The sequence below is a fragment of the Grammomys surdaster genome, unplaced genomic scaffold (genome assembly GCF_004785775.1).
Source record: "Grammomys surdaster isolate TR1022 unplaced genomic scaffold, NIH_TR_1.0 136, whole genome shotgun sequence".
NCBI classification, from domain to species: domain Eukaryota; kingdom Metazoa; phylum Chordata; class Mammalia; order Rodentia; family Muridae; genus Grammomys; species Grammomys surdaster.
The window spans coordinates 7,489,645-7,503,438 of NW_021604594.1; the positions used below are offsets into that span (position 1 = coordinate 7,489,645).

General features: G+C 40.3%; 1 protein-coding gene across 1 annotated transcript in view; it reads left to right on the top strand.

Annotated features, from left to right (window-relative positions):
* Ccdc141 (coiled-coil domain containing 141) overlaps nucleotides 1-13,794 on the top strand; it is a 167,767-nt gene that overhangs the window by 125,526 nt on the left and 28,447 nt on the right. Inside the window, exons 10-14 of the mRNA XM_028763033.1 lie at nucleotides 523-642; nucleotides 3,885-4,076; nucleotides 8,616-8,795; nucleotides 12,577-12,756; nucleotides 13,537-13,662. Coding sequence (XP_028618866.1) covers nucleotides 523-642; nucleotides 3,885-4,076; nucleotides 8,616-8,795; nucleotides 12,577-12,756; nucleotides 13,537-13,662 — 798 coding nt within the window. The remainder of the gene's footprint in view (nucleotides 1-522; nucleotides 643-3,884; nucleotides 4,077-8,615; nucleotides 8,796-12,576; nucleotides 12,757-13,536; nucleotides 13,663-13,794) is intronic.

Genomic DNA, 13,794 nt, shown 5'->3' on the forward strand with positions numbered 1-13,794 from the left:
AACCAAAGATCAAATCACAATTCCCTGATTGATCAGGGAAATGATTCAAGTAGGTCCCTGTTTTCACTATCACCTGGACAGAGCATGTTCCAGAGCTCCTCAGCCTTAAGTATAACTGCCCGTAGGGTAGTCTAACACCTCGAGTTGGAATGCTTGCATACTTGTGCCAGCAAACTGGTCTCATTCAATATATAGATGAATTTATCTCTGCTTATATGTTAGCAAGTGTGTTATCATCATCTCTCTGTAGGCAATATAGAAAAGCTCTTCATGGGTATGTAGGGATGATAACTTGTAGTCATTGCTGTTAATGAAAGAATGTATTCATAGCTTACCAGTATGGCATCATATGAAGATTGGCATTATCAAAATATGATATTCTTCAAAATGTAAAGCAATTTTACACAAAATGAAAGACATTTAAAATGCAATGGTGATGTATGGAACAATATTTCCTTTTATGTACACTACTTTACATAAGTATATATTATTAAGACTACAATATATTCTCTATTCCCCAAGGTGGAAATGTCAATTCAGGAAATTAGGCCGGTTCTTGCTACCACATTGAATGTCAGTTCCAGCCCTTATGAATCAGAGAAGATTTTAAATAAATATCTGGAATTGGATAACCGAGTCAAGGTAAATGAAAGTTATTTCTAAGACCATAATGTTGTAAGTAATTATTTTAAAACAATTTCCAAAGATATGGAGCTTAATCCCAGCTCCCTCAAGAGCTGCACTTGTAAGTTAATACAGATAACAACATGGAAACCACATGCACTGTTAAATGTGTTTAAGTTATGTATATTTTTTGTGTCCATTTATTAGCATATTTATTGCAACTGTGTATTTTAGGTACTTAGCTGGCATTGGTTCTCTGCCTGAGAACAGACTCAGGTGTTAGCAACTCTTTCAAGGTGCCAGACTAGGCAGGAAAGCACTCCTCTAAGACTGTTTGTGATTTTTTACAAGAATTTCACAATAAAGTCACACAGAATTTCCAGAAACAACATTCGTCACTGCAATCTGTAAGGAGGCAAATGGAAACTTGTTTCACCCTCTATATTCAGACAATGAATGCCCTGCCCCTAATTGTGGCTCGGCTTTGAATTCAGTGACTCCAGCTAGAGCGGTGCTTCTCACCCTTCCTAAGGCTGTGACCTTTAACACTGTTCCTCATGTTGTGGTGACCCCAAACCATAAAACTGTAATCTTGCTGTTATGAAACATAATGTAAATGTCTGATATGCAGGGTATCTGTTAGGTGATACCCCCCACAACGGGGTTGTGCCACACAGGTTGAGCACCTCTGCACTAGAGGTTCCAAATCTACACTGTCTGCCTGCCCCCATGGAATTTAAAGTGAGTGCCTCCACCGCCCCCCCCCAAATCAGCAAGAAAAGCCCTGTTTCTCCTGGTTTCCACAGAAGACCCTCACTCAAAATAGTCCCCTCACTGCAGATAGGCACACTGGTTTTTTTTTCTTTCCTTATTATTAGAATAGGATTTAGGAACATCTTCATTTTAAATGCTTAGGCCTTGTCTGAAGGCATTCTCCTTTTAAATTTTAGAAGCATGAGAGAGAACTCAGGGGGAGAAATCCCATGCTCCTCTTTTATTCTGCAGTGTGTTGTCACAAAGCAGGGCTGGCAAATTGTGACTCAGTGCAGTCAGTGGGGTTCCTGGAAAGCATATTAAACACAACCGGGGAAGGTTTCCCTTGTGCTGCAAATGAGAGCACCAACATCTTAATTCTGCTCGATTCCTCCCTTGTTCTCAGGAAGTTTTACAGGGATTCTCTTTCAGCGGCTCTTAGTCATGTATCATTTAGTGATGAAGATGCTTCCGAGAAGCGTGCTGTTACATGACTTGGCTGCTGTTGTGTGAACATCACAGTGTGCACTTACACAGACATAGGCAGTCGCTAGACATCATTCCTTGATGCCGTAGAGAAACGTAAACACCATGTATGAAGCTGCTGCCAGCACGAGCAGGTCTCCTCTCTTACAGGACATTTTTCATATGTGTAGAAGAATACTCCGACAATAAAACTGGTGTATAGCAAATATATGAACCAGTAATGTAGTTAATTAGGAAGCATTGTGTGTTGCACATAATTATATATGCTGCATTTTTATATGACCGGCAATAATAATTTTGTTTATATACCATTGGAATAGACATGCGGGTAAAGGATTAAAGGAGATCAGAAAGACCAGCTCTCCCTAAGGGCAATTAACCAGGAGTTAAGCACTACTAAATACTGTTAAGAATGCTAATGCTGTGACAGGTCTTTAAAGCACCTTTTAATGTTTACTTTCCCCACAAATAAGCTAAACTATTGGGGACGGGGCCAGTTTGAGCTTCTGATTGACAGCTGTCAGACTCTTCTTTGTGTCTCATTACCTTGAATGGAGCTGTTAGCTTAATAATCTCTCTTACTGGCTACTGGCTAAACTGTCATAGTGGAATCTTGGCTTTGAGCACTTCAAGGATGTCTTAAAGAAACTAGACTTGGCTACGAGGAGTACAGCAATCAGGACTGTGGCTGAGGCCACAGGCTTTTGCTTCTGGAGGCCTCGCTCTAGATCAGGGATCTCAACTTGTGGGTCAAAACCCTATTGGGGAATTGCTTAGCAGATATCCTGCATATCAGATCACATTACAATTTGTAACAGTAGCAAAATTACAGTTATGAAGTAGCAACAAGAATAATTTTATGGTTGGGGTCACCACAACATTAGAAGCTGTATAAAAGGGTCTCAGCATTGGGAAGGTCATGAACTACTGCTCTAGACACTGCTCCAGTCTGTATCATCATCAGTAAACCTCACGTGAGCCATGCCCTCCTAATGGCCTTGCCCAGAGCTCCCCCAAAAGGACTCCTTTCCCACCTGACCACCCATCGGCTCTGAGTCTAGCAACAGCTGTACTCACCCAGGTCTAGGAGGAAGAGTAGGACTCAGCCTTAACACAAAGCTCGAGAGGCTGAACTGACAAGAGGCTTGTGACTGGTGCTTATATAAAGCTTGTGGCTGGTAGAACAGGAAGGCCTACATATCCAGGCTGTCACTGAAAGACAGAATCAAAATCTAAGCACCAGCATGCCATGTCCCTCCTCTCCTGGCACAAGCAGGTTGTTTGTTGCTATTGGGAGTCTGGGGAGTTCCTTTCCTTCGTGATATCCCTCTGTTTTGCAACAGTAGGACACAAGAAGTTCCTCTCCTGAATGCTATCTTAGTTTACCTGAGGTTTGTATCTTGGGTAGAGCAGACTGAACTGAATTGTATAATGGGCAGGTAAGACTCCTGGGGCTTCCAACATGGGTGGCAGAGGCAACAGCAGTAGCAGAACTGAAGAGTTTCAGAGGGTTCCCAGGAGCTGAGAGCCTGATGCCTGGAGCTAAGGCCTACACAGCAACACCAATGGCAGCATCCCAGGGTAGCTAAGGAAAGTCCGTGAAGGCAAGAGGCAGAGAAACGCCAAAAACTGGAGCTGAGAGTGCAAGCATTGTCAGCTAGACTTGCTAGAAGCATTCAAGCATTCTTCAGTGGACTGAAGAGCTCAGAGTCCTAGCACAACACACCTCTGGAGCTGTAACGTGTTTACTGGGTCTTGATTCTCTATGTCCCCAGAGCATTGTGCCTCTACCTTAAGCACCTGGACAGAGCCAAGGAAGGGCTGGGGATGTTTTGTCAGTTTCAAGTGCCTTTTTCCCTTCCTTTTTGGAATTCTGAAAGTTATACCTTTCTTTGATGGAGGAAATTCTCAGTACAAGTTCAATTAATATCCGTAATAGATGGATGAGCCAAAGGGTAATGGAATGTGAATGTTCACAATTCCCCTGTCAGCATCTGACCCCTTGTGCTTTGCTTTCATAGGAGACGGCACATGCATTAGAAGCAGCTGCAAAAATCATGACAGAGAAAAATGAACTTGAACTCAATGAAGTGGTATTGCTTCCTCTTAAAGTGAAATGGCTAGAAGCAGAATTAAACGTGCTTGGTCGAAGCATCAGCTACAGGTCACGAGTCCTGCAGACTTCCATGGCATTTCGAAAGTCATCCGAGGAGGTATGGTGCAATGCTGACCTGCTTCAGCAGCATGGCCTCTGTCCGTCTTTCTGCTTTCTATGAGTATAGAAACTCCACCCAAGTTTGTGTCTCTGCCAGTGCCTGTATTTACTTATATACCCTTTACTCTTCAAGGCACCACCCCAAACCTCAGAGTAAGTAATTTTATCCAGAAAAATATAAATAGGTATGTATAGTTTATTATAGCATGCTATACATCCTTATACCTATCTTAAATAAAGAAAAATATGAAAATATTCATCATTTAGACCATAGATCCCTTTGAATACTAAGAGTAGTAGTTTTTGTTTAAAAATCTTTATTATTGTTGTTGTTGTTGTTATTAACAAATATGTATGTGAGTATGGGGTGGATGTGAGTGTGGTACCCACAGAAGCACGAGGAGGCTGTCAGTACTCTGTGGATCTGGGGTTACAGGAAGTTGTGAGCTGCCCGATGTGGGTAATGGACATCGGACTGAGATCCTCTGTAAGAGCGCTATGTCCTCTTGACTGCTGAGCCATTGCTCTAGCACCAGAGTATTGTGCATTTAAAATGAACAGAACAAGAAGACAGAGGGGATTGACTCATTCTTGAATCTATCTTGCTTGATACCCAGATGCCTTAAATCTTACTCCAGGATTTTTCTCAAGCTTCATTTTGACATGGTTAGAGTAATCTCTCCTATTCCCTCAAGTGGATGAAGATCGCACTTCTCAGAAGAAAAGCTTCTTAAGGGTGGTATCAGTCATACAAAAGTCTGGAGTTGCTCCTCACTTAATTCTCGCTCCAGAAAACCCTATATGGGTGCGGATAACTCTTCTGTGAAGGGTTATGGGCACTATTGTTGATGGGATCAAGACCCTCTCGGGAGTACAGCTAAAGTTAGGTAGCATGCTTGGTTTCTAGTTTCCCACCTCTACCTTCCTAATACCCCCATCCTCTCTTCCTACCAGCAGTCTTTAACAGAGCGCCATACTAACCTAACTTGAAGTCTTGATGTTAGAGCAGCTATAAGCAATGCTTTATTTCTGCATCATTATGCCCCAAATGGTACCTACCTGGTACCATGTTAAGCATCTCCTTCCAGGTCCCACACTAGCATTTGGATCCAAGAAATGGAGCTTTATAAACAACACTCCCTAAGACACCACATGTCCTTCAGTGTTCCCACTTCCACTCAATCTCCTTTCCTACCTGATAGAACTTTCCATCACAATCCTGCACCCTTCCCATCTGTCACCCCCTGTACTCCTGGCCTTCCTTTTTCTAACTCAGCAACTCTTGATTACTCATTCCCATTACCTCTCTGAACCAACTCCCTGCCCTCTACCACATATGAACCCTGCCAACTTCCAACACTCGGTCAGTCCAACACCCTGTCTACTCAGCTTCTTTGTCAAAGCTTCCAGGCACAAAAACAGACAATGGAATGATTGCCACGGTTACTAATTTATGAGTCGGTATCTCTATTGGGCCACCATTGGCTTATATTGCTTGGTGTTCACAAGCATCTTATTCCATTCTCAAATCTCAGCTGATGTCTTTGGACTTCAGATACTGTAGGAGACAAAGAGACCATTGAGGCTCACTCTCTGGACTTCCTTCTACTTCCCAGCTTACTGATGTATATTCACTTATCTCCCCCATGGCTCCTGGAAAGTGGTATAGTCCTACCGAGCCCTGATCAGTAAGTCTCTCCCTGTGCTGTCTATTTCCTTTGAGATCTGGCTCTCTGCCCCACTATCACTTTCCTGCCCTTCATTATAAACCCTTGGGATGGGAAGGTGACATTCCTCTAACTGTTCATCCTCCATAGAATTCCTCCAAATGCAATTCAGTTCCCTCCCTTGTTGGCCCTGCCATGTGTCACCTCTTCTTGGCATTAAGCATCTCTTATGAAATACCTATCATGAGAAAGTCAACTGGTGTGTTTTCATTCCTCATCCTGCTTGAGGTAACCCAGCTGGATACTCTCCTTTGGTGTTTATGAAAATTATCGAGGTATGCTTTATTAACATAAAATTTACTATGTTTCAGTACAGTGATATTTACTGTATTTTTTTAATTGTACAGCCATTAAAGCACGGCAGTTTGAATACTGTCCCAACTTTTTAAAAAATTATTTATTAATTTTAATTTTTAATGTGCATTTGTGTTTTGCCTGAATGTATGCCTATGTAAGAGTGTCAAATCACTTGGAGCTGAATTACAAACAGTTGTGAACTGGCCACATGGGTGCTGGGAATTGAACTTGGGTCCTTTGGAAAAGTAGCCAGTGATCTTAACCACAGAATCATCTCTCTGGTCAGCCAACTTTCTATTAAGAGCTTTATTGGACATTTTAGTCATCACTGAGTTCAGTATCTTCTCTAGTCTGTCTCTCAGTGAGCACTTACTTTGTGCCTCAGGCGTTTAATTCCTGATTTCATTGTGTTCCTATGATTCTGTGTCTTAGTTACCTAGTATTATCCATTTACAGGTCAAGGAAACTGGGGCTTGGAGAAGGTTGACATGCATTGTTGGGAAACTTCCGTCCCCCTTGCCTTTTCTGTTTGAAAGGCCACACGTCCTTGTATCTATTGAGACATCACAGAGGTTTCTGCATACCTTTCTCCCAGTTTGCTCAGTTGTTTACCAGTCTCAGCCGTCATCACTTGCTCACTATTGGCTACATTCAACTAATGAGACTGTGTCTTGATTCTGTTGGCTACAATGGAAAGCAAGGTGAAACATTACACGCAGCCTTATCCCAGTACAACGATCTTTCCAGACTCCTCCTTGCCAGCCAGCTGAAGAATCTGAATGTCATTCACACCAACAGCATGCATTCTCCCTGATGCCAGTAACTCCCCACTTTGCTTTTGCACCAGTTTCTTCCATCCAAGACCTCCGTTTGCTCTCAGCCTAGAAAAGGACAGACCAGATGTCACCTGCTGGAAAGTTTTTCTGTACTTACTCCGTGTAGAGCTGTGGTTATCCCTTCTTTGTCCCTATGACATTGTTTGCTGTGTGTACACAGACATGTCTTATTGGCCTTTTTCTCACAGAACTAACTTTGGTCTCTAAGGAAGTAAACAATTCTTAGTAGGGGATCTTAGAGAATTCCATGGAAAGGGCAACCGTTTATGTGGTTCACTGAGGATAAACAGAAGAAGAAGAAAATTAAGGAGAAGATGGTGTGAGCTTAGGAAACATGCATCAACAGAATAAGTAGAATATGGAAGTCAGCAAAGAGCCTCTGGCCCCGGGAGCTAGTGCAGTCTGGCTTTAGTTCATTTCAACTAAGAATGGTCTTGAAACCTTCAAAGTATGGTGACTATTGTTTGAAATATCATACTGTGTTTCCATGGCTTTTGTAACTTAGGAGTTCTATGAGTCTTGTCTTATTAGTCATTAAATATTATCCAAAATGCATACAAATTAGTTCCAAATGCTTTCTACTAATTCTCTATCACCTCATTACTTGTTAATCTATAGTTACACATTTGATTGTATATTAACTCTGCTCAGGAGAGTAATTTAAAATAATTGAGTACTGCTAATATTGGTTAACAAATGCTTAAATGTAGTTCTAGGGAGCCAAAGTAGAATGTTCTAATAAGATTAGCTTGTGAAGGTTTTTCATATTAATGGCTACCAGAAAATTCATCACTATTTGAACCCTTTTATTATGGTTCACCATGATTAAAAATAAACTGTACAGTAGAATGCTCAGCCACAAGTTTCCCTAGAACTGGAGTTACAGATGGTTGTGAGCCATCAGATGAGTACTGGGAATTGAATCTGAGTCCTCTGGAAGAGCAGCCATTGTTCTTAGCCACTGAGCCACATCTACAGCTCTGAGATAGTTTTCTTTAAAGGGGTAACCTCTGGTATGTTGACCATGCTCCAGTGGATGATCCCATACCTGTGGGTATATATAGGCAGCACAAATGGACTCCGTAGGTTATAGTTATAAAACAAAGAAGAGATAAAGAAGTTAGGAGGGAATCGGGAGGTGGGGGTGGACCTAGGAAAATTAGAGAAGTAGATGGTGAGTATGGTCAAAACACATTGTACTACATTTTCAAAGAATTAATAAAATATTACATTAAAAATAACAAATAAATCATAGTACTACGATATATTAAGTACTATTGTCTTTTGCTAAATTGCTTCTTTTCTGATTTGTATCCCTTGATTTTTATTTGTTCCTTTTTTTTTATTATAAAACTCAGTTTTAAACAGAGCAGCCACCTGATCTCTGAAATAAATTATTCTCATTGTAGGATATACATAAAACACAATCTAGGGTACAATAAATAATTTCTGATTGGCAACAACCTTACCAACTCCTTTTGTTATGCTGTGGGACTCCTGTCTGTCAGCAATCTAAGCAGATTCTCATGGTTTTCAGAACCCTGGAAATAGTTAATAGCTATTTAAAGAGTGCCAAAAACTGGAATTTCAGTTTAATTATATACTGGCTCCAAATGGACTCTGTGTCCTTTTTATTTAAAATATTTCTTAACTCTCATCTGCCTCTTCCTGTTTTAGGTAGAGGAGCAGCTTCAGAGCCTAAAGGAATTTTATCTGACTGAAATCCCTTGGAAAGATGAAGACGATGCTGTGGTCAAGTGCCGGTCTGATTCTGCTGAGAGGAAATGGCAGCTATTTTTAAAGAAGAGCTTTATGACCAAGGACTTGAGCCTCGAGTTCCTGAACTTAATAAACATGGTGAGAACAGCATTAAGAAGCCAGCGCCTTTTGTGGCTATTATTCCTCAAAGTCAGAATCACATTCGGTTTGTCCGTTAGTCAGTCATGCTGCCCAAGGGAGGCCTCATCAACTTCAGTCAAGTTAGACTAGTTCTGAAGCCCAACATTTATAAGCTTTGTTGTCGCAGAGCCCATGTGTCATAAGAAAGCTGCTTTAGCTACTCTGATTCAAGTACTGTGGGACTATTATTACAGAATTCCCGGAAGTCTGTGTATGCCCAAGTTTTGAGTTGTGTTGACAGCAAGGTCCTTACAGAATTTCCAGGGACCTAAAGACAAAGATTATGATAAATCTTTGTTCTAAAGAATTTCTTCTTGGCTTAACAGATCCATATTTTTAATTACAACTTTTAATTAGCTTGCAAAGTAGTAAGTTTCCAAAGATTGATTTTATCCATCCTTGACTTTGCTTTACCACTACCTCCAGCCTTGTGCTCTCCTTCCTAACTCCCCCACACCCCTCCCTGCTTCAGTCTCTCACTCCCAGCATTCCTTCCCTTTGTGTTCATACTGCATGTTCTCTATTATCTCTCCCTTAACACCTCAGTCTCCCAGTCCTTGTAGAGCAAAGCTCCACTGCTTTTAGAGCTAAGCCTTGGTTTCCCTGAATTCAATAATCAAAGCACCCTAGGACCTTTATGTCAGCCATTCATCTATCTGAAGCTGCCTATAGAATTCTAAAAATGTGGTTACTTCATTTCTCCCTCAGAAACCTCATGAATGTCCCCAATGAAACAGCTCGTTTTATTGTTGGAAAAATGCTAGCTGTTAAAAAAAATGTTTTTAAAATGTTAAATAAGTCCGTCTTCATATCTTGTACTGTACCTCTGTAGCAAGGCAGGCATAAAACCATCCGTAGGTAATTTCTCTTACATATGAAATTCTTTCCAACATTGAAAGCAGTTGCTACGTTTAATATGAGTCTTTCCTACAGCTACGCATTTGCAAATTTATCATTTGCGATGTCGTTTAATTTCTTCCTTCAGGCTGATCTGCTTTGCCAAAATTTCTACTTGCTAAACCCATTCATGAAACAGAATCAGAAACCAAACGGCAATCAACCAGACATTTTTTTTTTCTTGTAGTTGAGACAGGAGGGTGCTAACACTTTAAGTGTAGTCTCTTTTAATTGTTCTGTTATTACGTGGCAATCCAGGACCACTCATGTGACCTTTTAAATCTTTGATTCAGTTTAGTCAGGGCTTTCTGCATCAGCTACTTAGCATTTTCATAAGATGTGGGCCTGTATAGTTCTTGCCTTACTTCATTTGGCCTTAGACGATGATTCATCTTGTTAAACTAATTTAGATCTATCTACTCCATTAACTATTTCTCTTGGGTTTCATTCTGTAGATTTGTCAAGCCAGCCTTCTATAATTGCAATTACTTCTTTAGCAAAAATGTCTAAAAGGAAGACTGACATCCTAGTTCCTGAAGTAATACATTGATTAGCAGTTTTTTTTTAAAAGGAAAAAAATTAATGCTTTCACTATGTTTTAATCTAATCACCATTGTGCCTGCACAATGTGTATGTGTGTGGCACAACTTCTGACTCTGTTTCTGAGCCATTCTTCACAGATATTCAACTGCTCTGTAAGCACAGATCCTATCATGATGACTGCATGTGAAACTTACCCACATACTGAATGGCACCGGTCTGAGAACCAGGCCAGCTTCCTTTCTCTAATCTTTAAGCATCTTGCTATAGATGCTTAAAGATGACTGACATTTGCCATTTTCTGGCGAGCTGCAGAGTGCATCTGGAGACAGAAATCACTTGGCAGAATCGGGTTGTAACACTCTTATCTCTTTGACCTTCAATCATCGATTTTTTTCTTTGTTTTGACTTGTGTTGTTTGAAGAACTTTAGTGATGAGCTTGTGTAGAAGCAAAGCATTCACTGAATGAATCAAATCACACCCTCTTTAAGCATCAGAAAAAAAAATCTTGTTAAGCGATTTATCCAGGTTTGGATACCGAGTTATTTTTCATTAGAAACATGCGCTCCCTCTATTTTTTACTTTTCATACACTTGCTTGGTTTAGTGCATCTCCTTTCATCTCTAGGCACTTACAGTTTATATTACAAGAAAATTAAATTATTTGCAAAGTGTCTGTTTATTGTATAGTCTTTTTATTGCTGAGTTTTAGAATTCTTTTCAACTCACCTGGTGAAAATGCCAGGTGGTTTTAAAGGTAAATATACGTGTTGGGAGTTTCTTTCACATCCATGCTTCGGCTTTCCCACACTTCCTTGGACCATCTTAATCCACAGTGTGTAGAGTGTGTCCTAGTCACCTCCAGTGGCTGCTTCTGCTGTATGGGTTTCCTCTTGCCTTTTGATCTGCAGTCCTGTCTTTTTTCCAGGTTGGTGAATCCTTATCAAGTGTCAAGTATCACATATAAATAACCAGATAGTGTTATTTTCATGTGGAATGGTTTGCAGAAAGAAATGGATCCAAACTTGAATCTTGTATCTGTGTCTAAATTAGCAGGTTATAAGGAAATCCCAATTCATAGAGTTCCTGAAAATAGCCCATATCTTCCCACTACTTCCTCATAGTCTTGTATCTTTATGGCATCGTTGTTACTTTAAGTTCTTTTCCATAGTCTTGTGACAAGTTCTTTATTGATAAAATATTAAGTCTACATAATAATTCACTCTAATGATCGGTTGACCTACTGATAGGTGAAATTGCTGATAAGGATGTCTTTCCTCTCCCTATACACAGAGCATTAGTCTTGTAAGAGCATATTGCTGAAGTGTGGTGACGGGTTTAGCTGGGGGTAGGGAGATAGGAGCCGGCTCTTTGTCTCGAGTTGGATGTGTTTCTGACACTAGTATTTTCAGGCTTGAAATTGATTTTTTTTTCTATCTAAAGTTTGTCTGAATCAGATTAATTGACTTTGGCCAGAGTTCTGGCAGATGAATGTGCCAACTTATTAATTTACAGTGGTGGATACTGAGAATTCTGTCTAACATTAGCATTCTCACTACCAAGGCATCTGAAAAGAAAGATCAGAGAACAGTCCACGGTGCGTGGAAATAAATGTAAAATGAATGGATAATTTAACACCTTACTACACTACACTACAACAAGAATTTCCAGGCACTACACTGAAATAAAAGGAGGACTATGTTCACTAACTAGACAGAAAACAAATTAATGATACTAATTCTGTCAAATTCAAAATCACTTATATCCTGCTGGCTAACCATCAACACATCTTATCATAGCTTGCCTTTTCTAGGCCTTACTCATACCACTGCACCCTTATGACTGCAGTTGTCATCGATAAAATACAATTCCTAGATTATATTACACTAAAGAATATGTTATATTTTAATAGCTTCTTAATAATATATAAAAGGTACCACAACTTTATTTATAGCATTAAAAATATACTGTAGAGTTACTCCTGTAGAGTTACTGTGGTCTAATGTCTTTAATAAGTTATTAAATTTAATAATCACAATTACAGAATATATAAGTTTATTATTCAATTCCCCCCTTAAAAATCACTGAAATACTACAGAGACCTTTAAAGACTCTGCACCTGCTGTCTACACAGAGACTATAGGTCTAAGCACTCGATTGCACCTCTGTACTCAACAAGCTCAGGCTTGTCTGTGTCCTGCTTGGGTGTGATGAAGTACTCGCCACCTAAAACAGCGGAATGCAAAAGAAAAAATGTATCTCTTAGGAAAGAAAGCTATTACATGGATTATTAATTCAACAGGCAAAAGAGAATGAGATATTAAATGTTAAAAATGAGATGCACATTATGGAGAACATTATGGAAAAGCAAACAACCAGAAGGGAAGAACTCAGCCATCTCCGAATGGCATGGTACCTCAAAGCCATCGAAGGCAAGCCTGTGAGCAAGCAGTGGGAAACGTTCAAAGAGAAACTTAAAAAGGTAAGGAAACGGGTTGGGCAATGGCTCCTTGCAAGACCAAGCTTACGTAAAGCACTGGGTTTGGATCCTAGCATGGAAACAAACAAAAAGGGATGTCAAATGGTATCCCTCAAAGAATCAATTCTGATCTGTGCAGCATGATAGAGCCTTAAAACCATGAGGTAATAGAAATCAGCCAAGCACAAAAGTGTAGAAATCACATGGTTCTGCTTATTTGCAGCCCTGTAGCCAAATTCTGAAACAAAGATCAAAATGGACGCCACCAGAGGATGCAAAAAGGGAGAAGGGAATGGGGTGCTGTTTAACAGGTTCAGAGGTCCTGTTCAGGTTGATGAGAACGGTCTGTAGGTGGATGGTGGTGACTTAATTGTACACATAGAAAGGGTAAAAATTGTGCATTTTGTTATATGTTATCATGATTTAAAAAAAAATAATATAAGGACTGGAGACATGGAGGTTAAGAGCTCTGGCTACTCTTCCAGAAGTCCTGAGTTCAATTTCCAGCAACCACATAGTGGCTCACAGCCATCTGTAATGGAATCTGACGCCCTCTTCTGGTGTGTCTGAATGGAGCAACAGCATACTCATACACACAAAATAAATAAATTGAACTTTTTAATAAACATAAAAGTCACAGGAGATCAAGGGATGTGTGTGACCTCTCTGACAAAGGCCAGTGTTTACAGGGGTTGAAAAGCTCAGCACACCGTGTCACCACTGAAGTGATCACATGTGCTGAGTTACCAGAAACACATTCCTAATTGTCAATGTCTGTTTCAGACTACTCACAATGTAAAACTTCTCCATGAAGTTCTGATGCCTGTCTCTGCACTGGACCTTGGAGGTAGCCTCCAGAGCATGTCAGATCTGCAAAGGAGGTGGATCGCAATGAAGCCTCAGCTCCAGGTGGGGTTGTCAATGAATGGATCTGGGTGAACGGAAAAATACCGCCCAAGTCCCCAGTTACAGTTTGCCTTATAAGCATCCTTTCTCTTTAACAAAGTACTACATTTCTCTAAAAACCCCTGTAACAACACA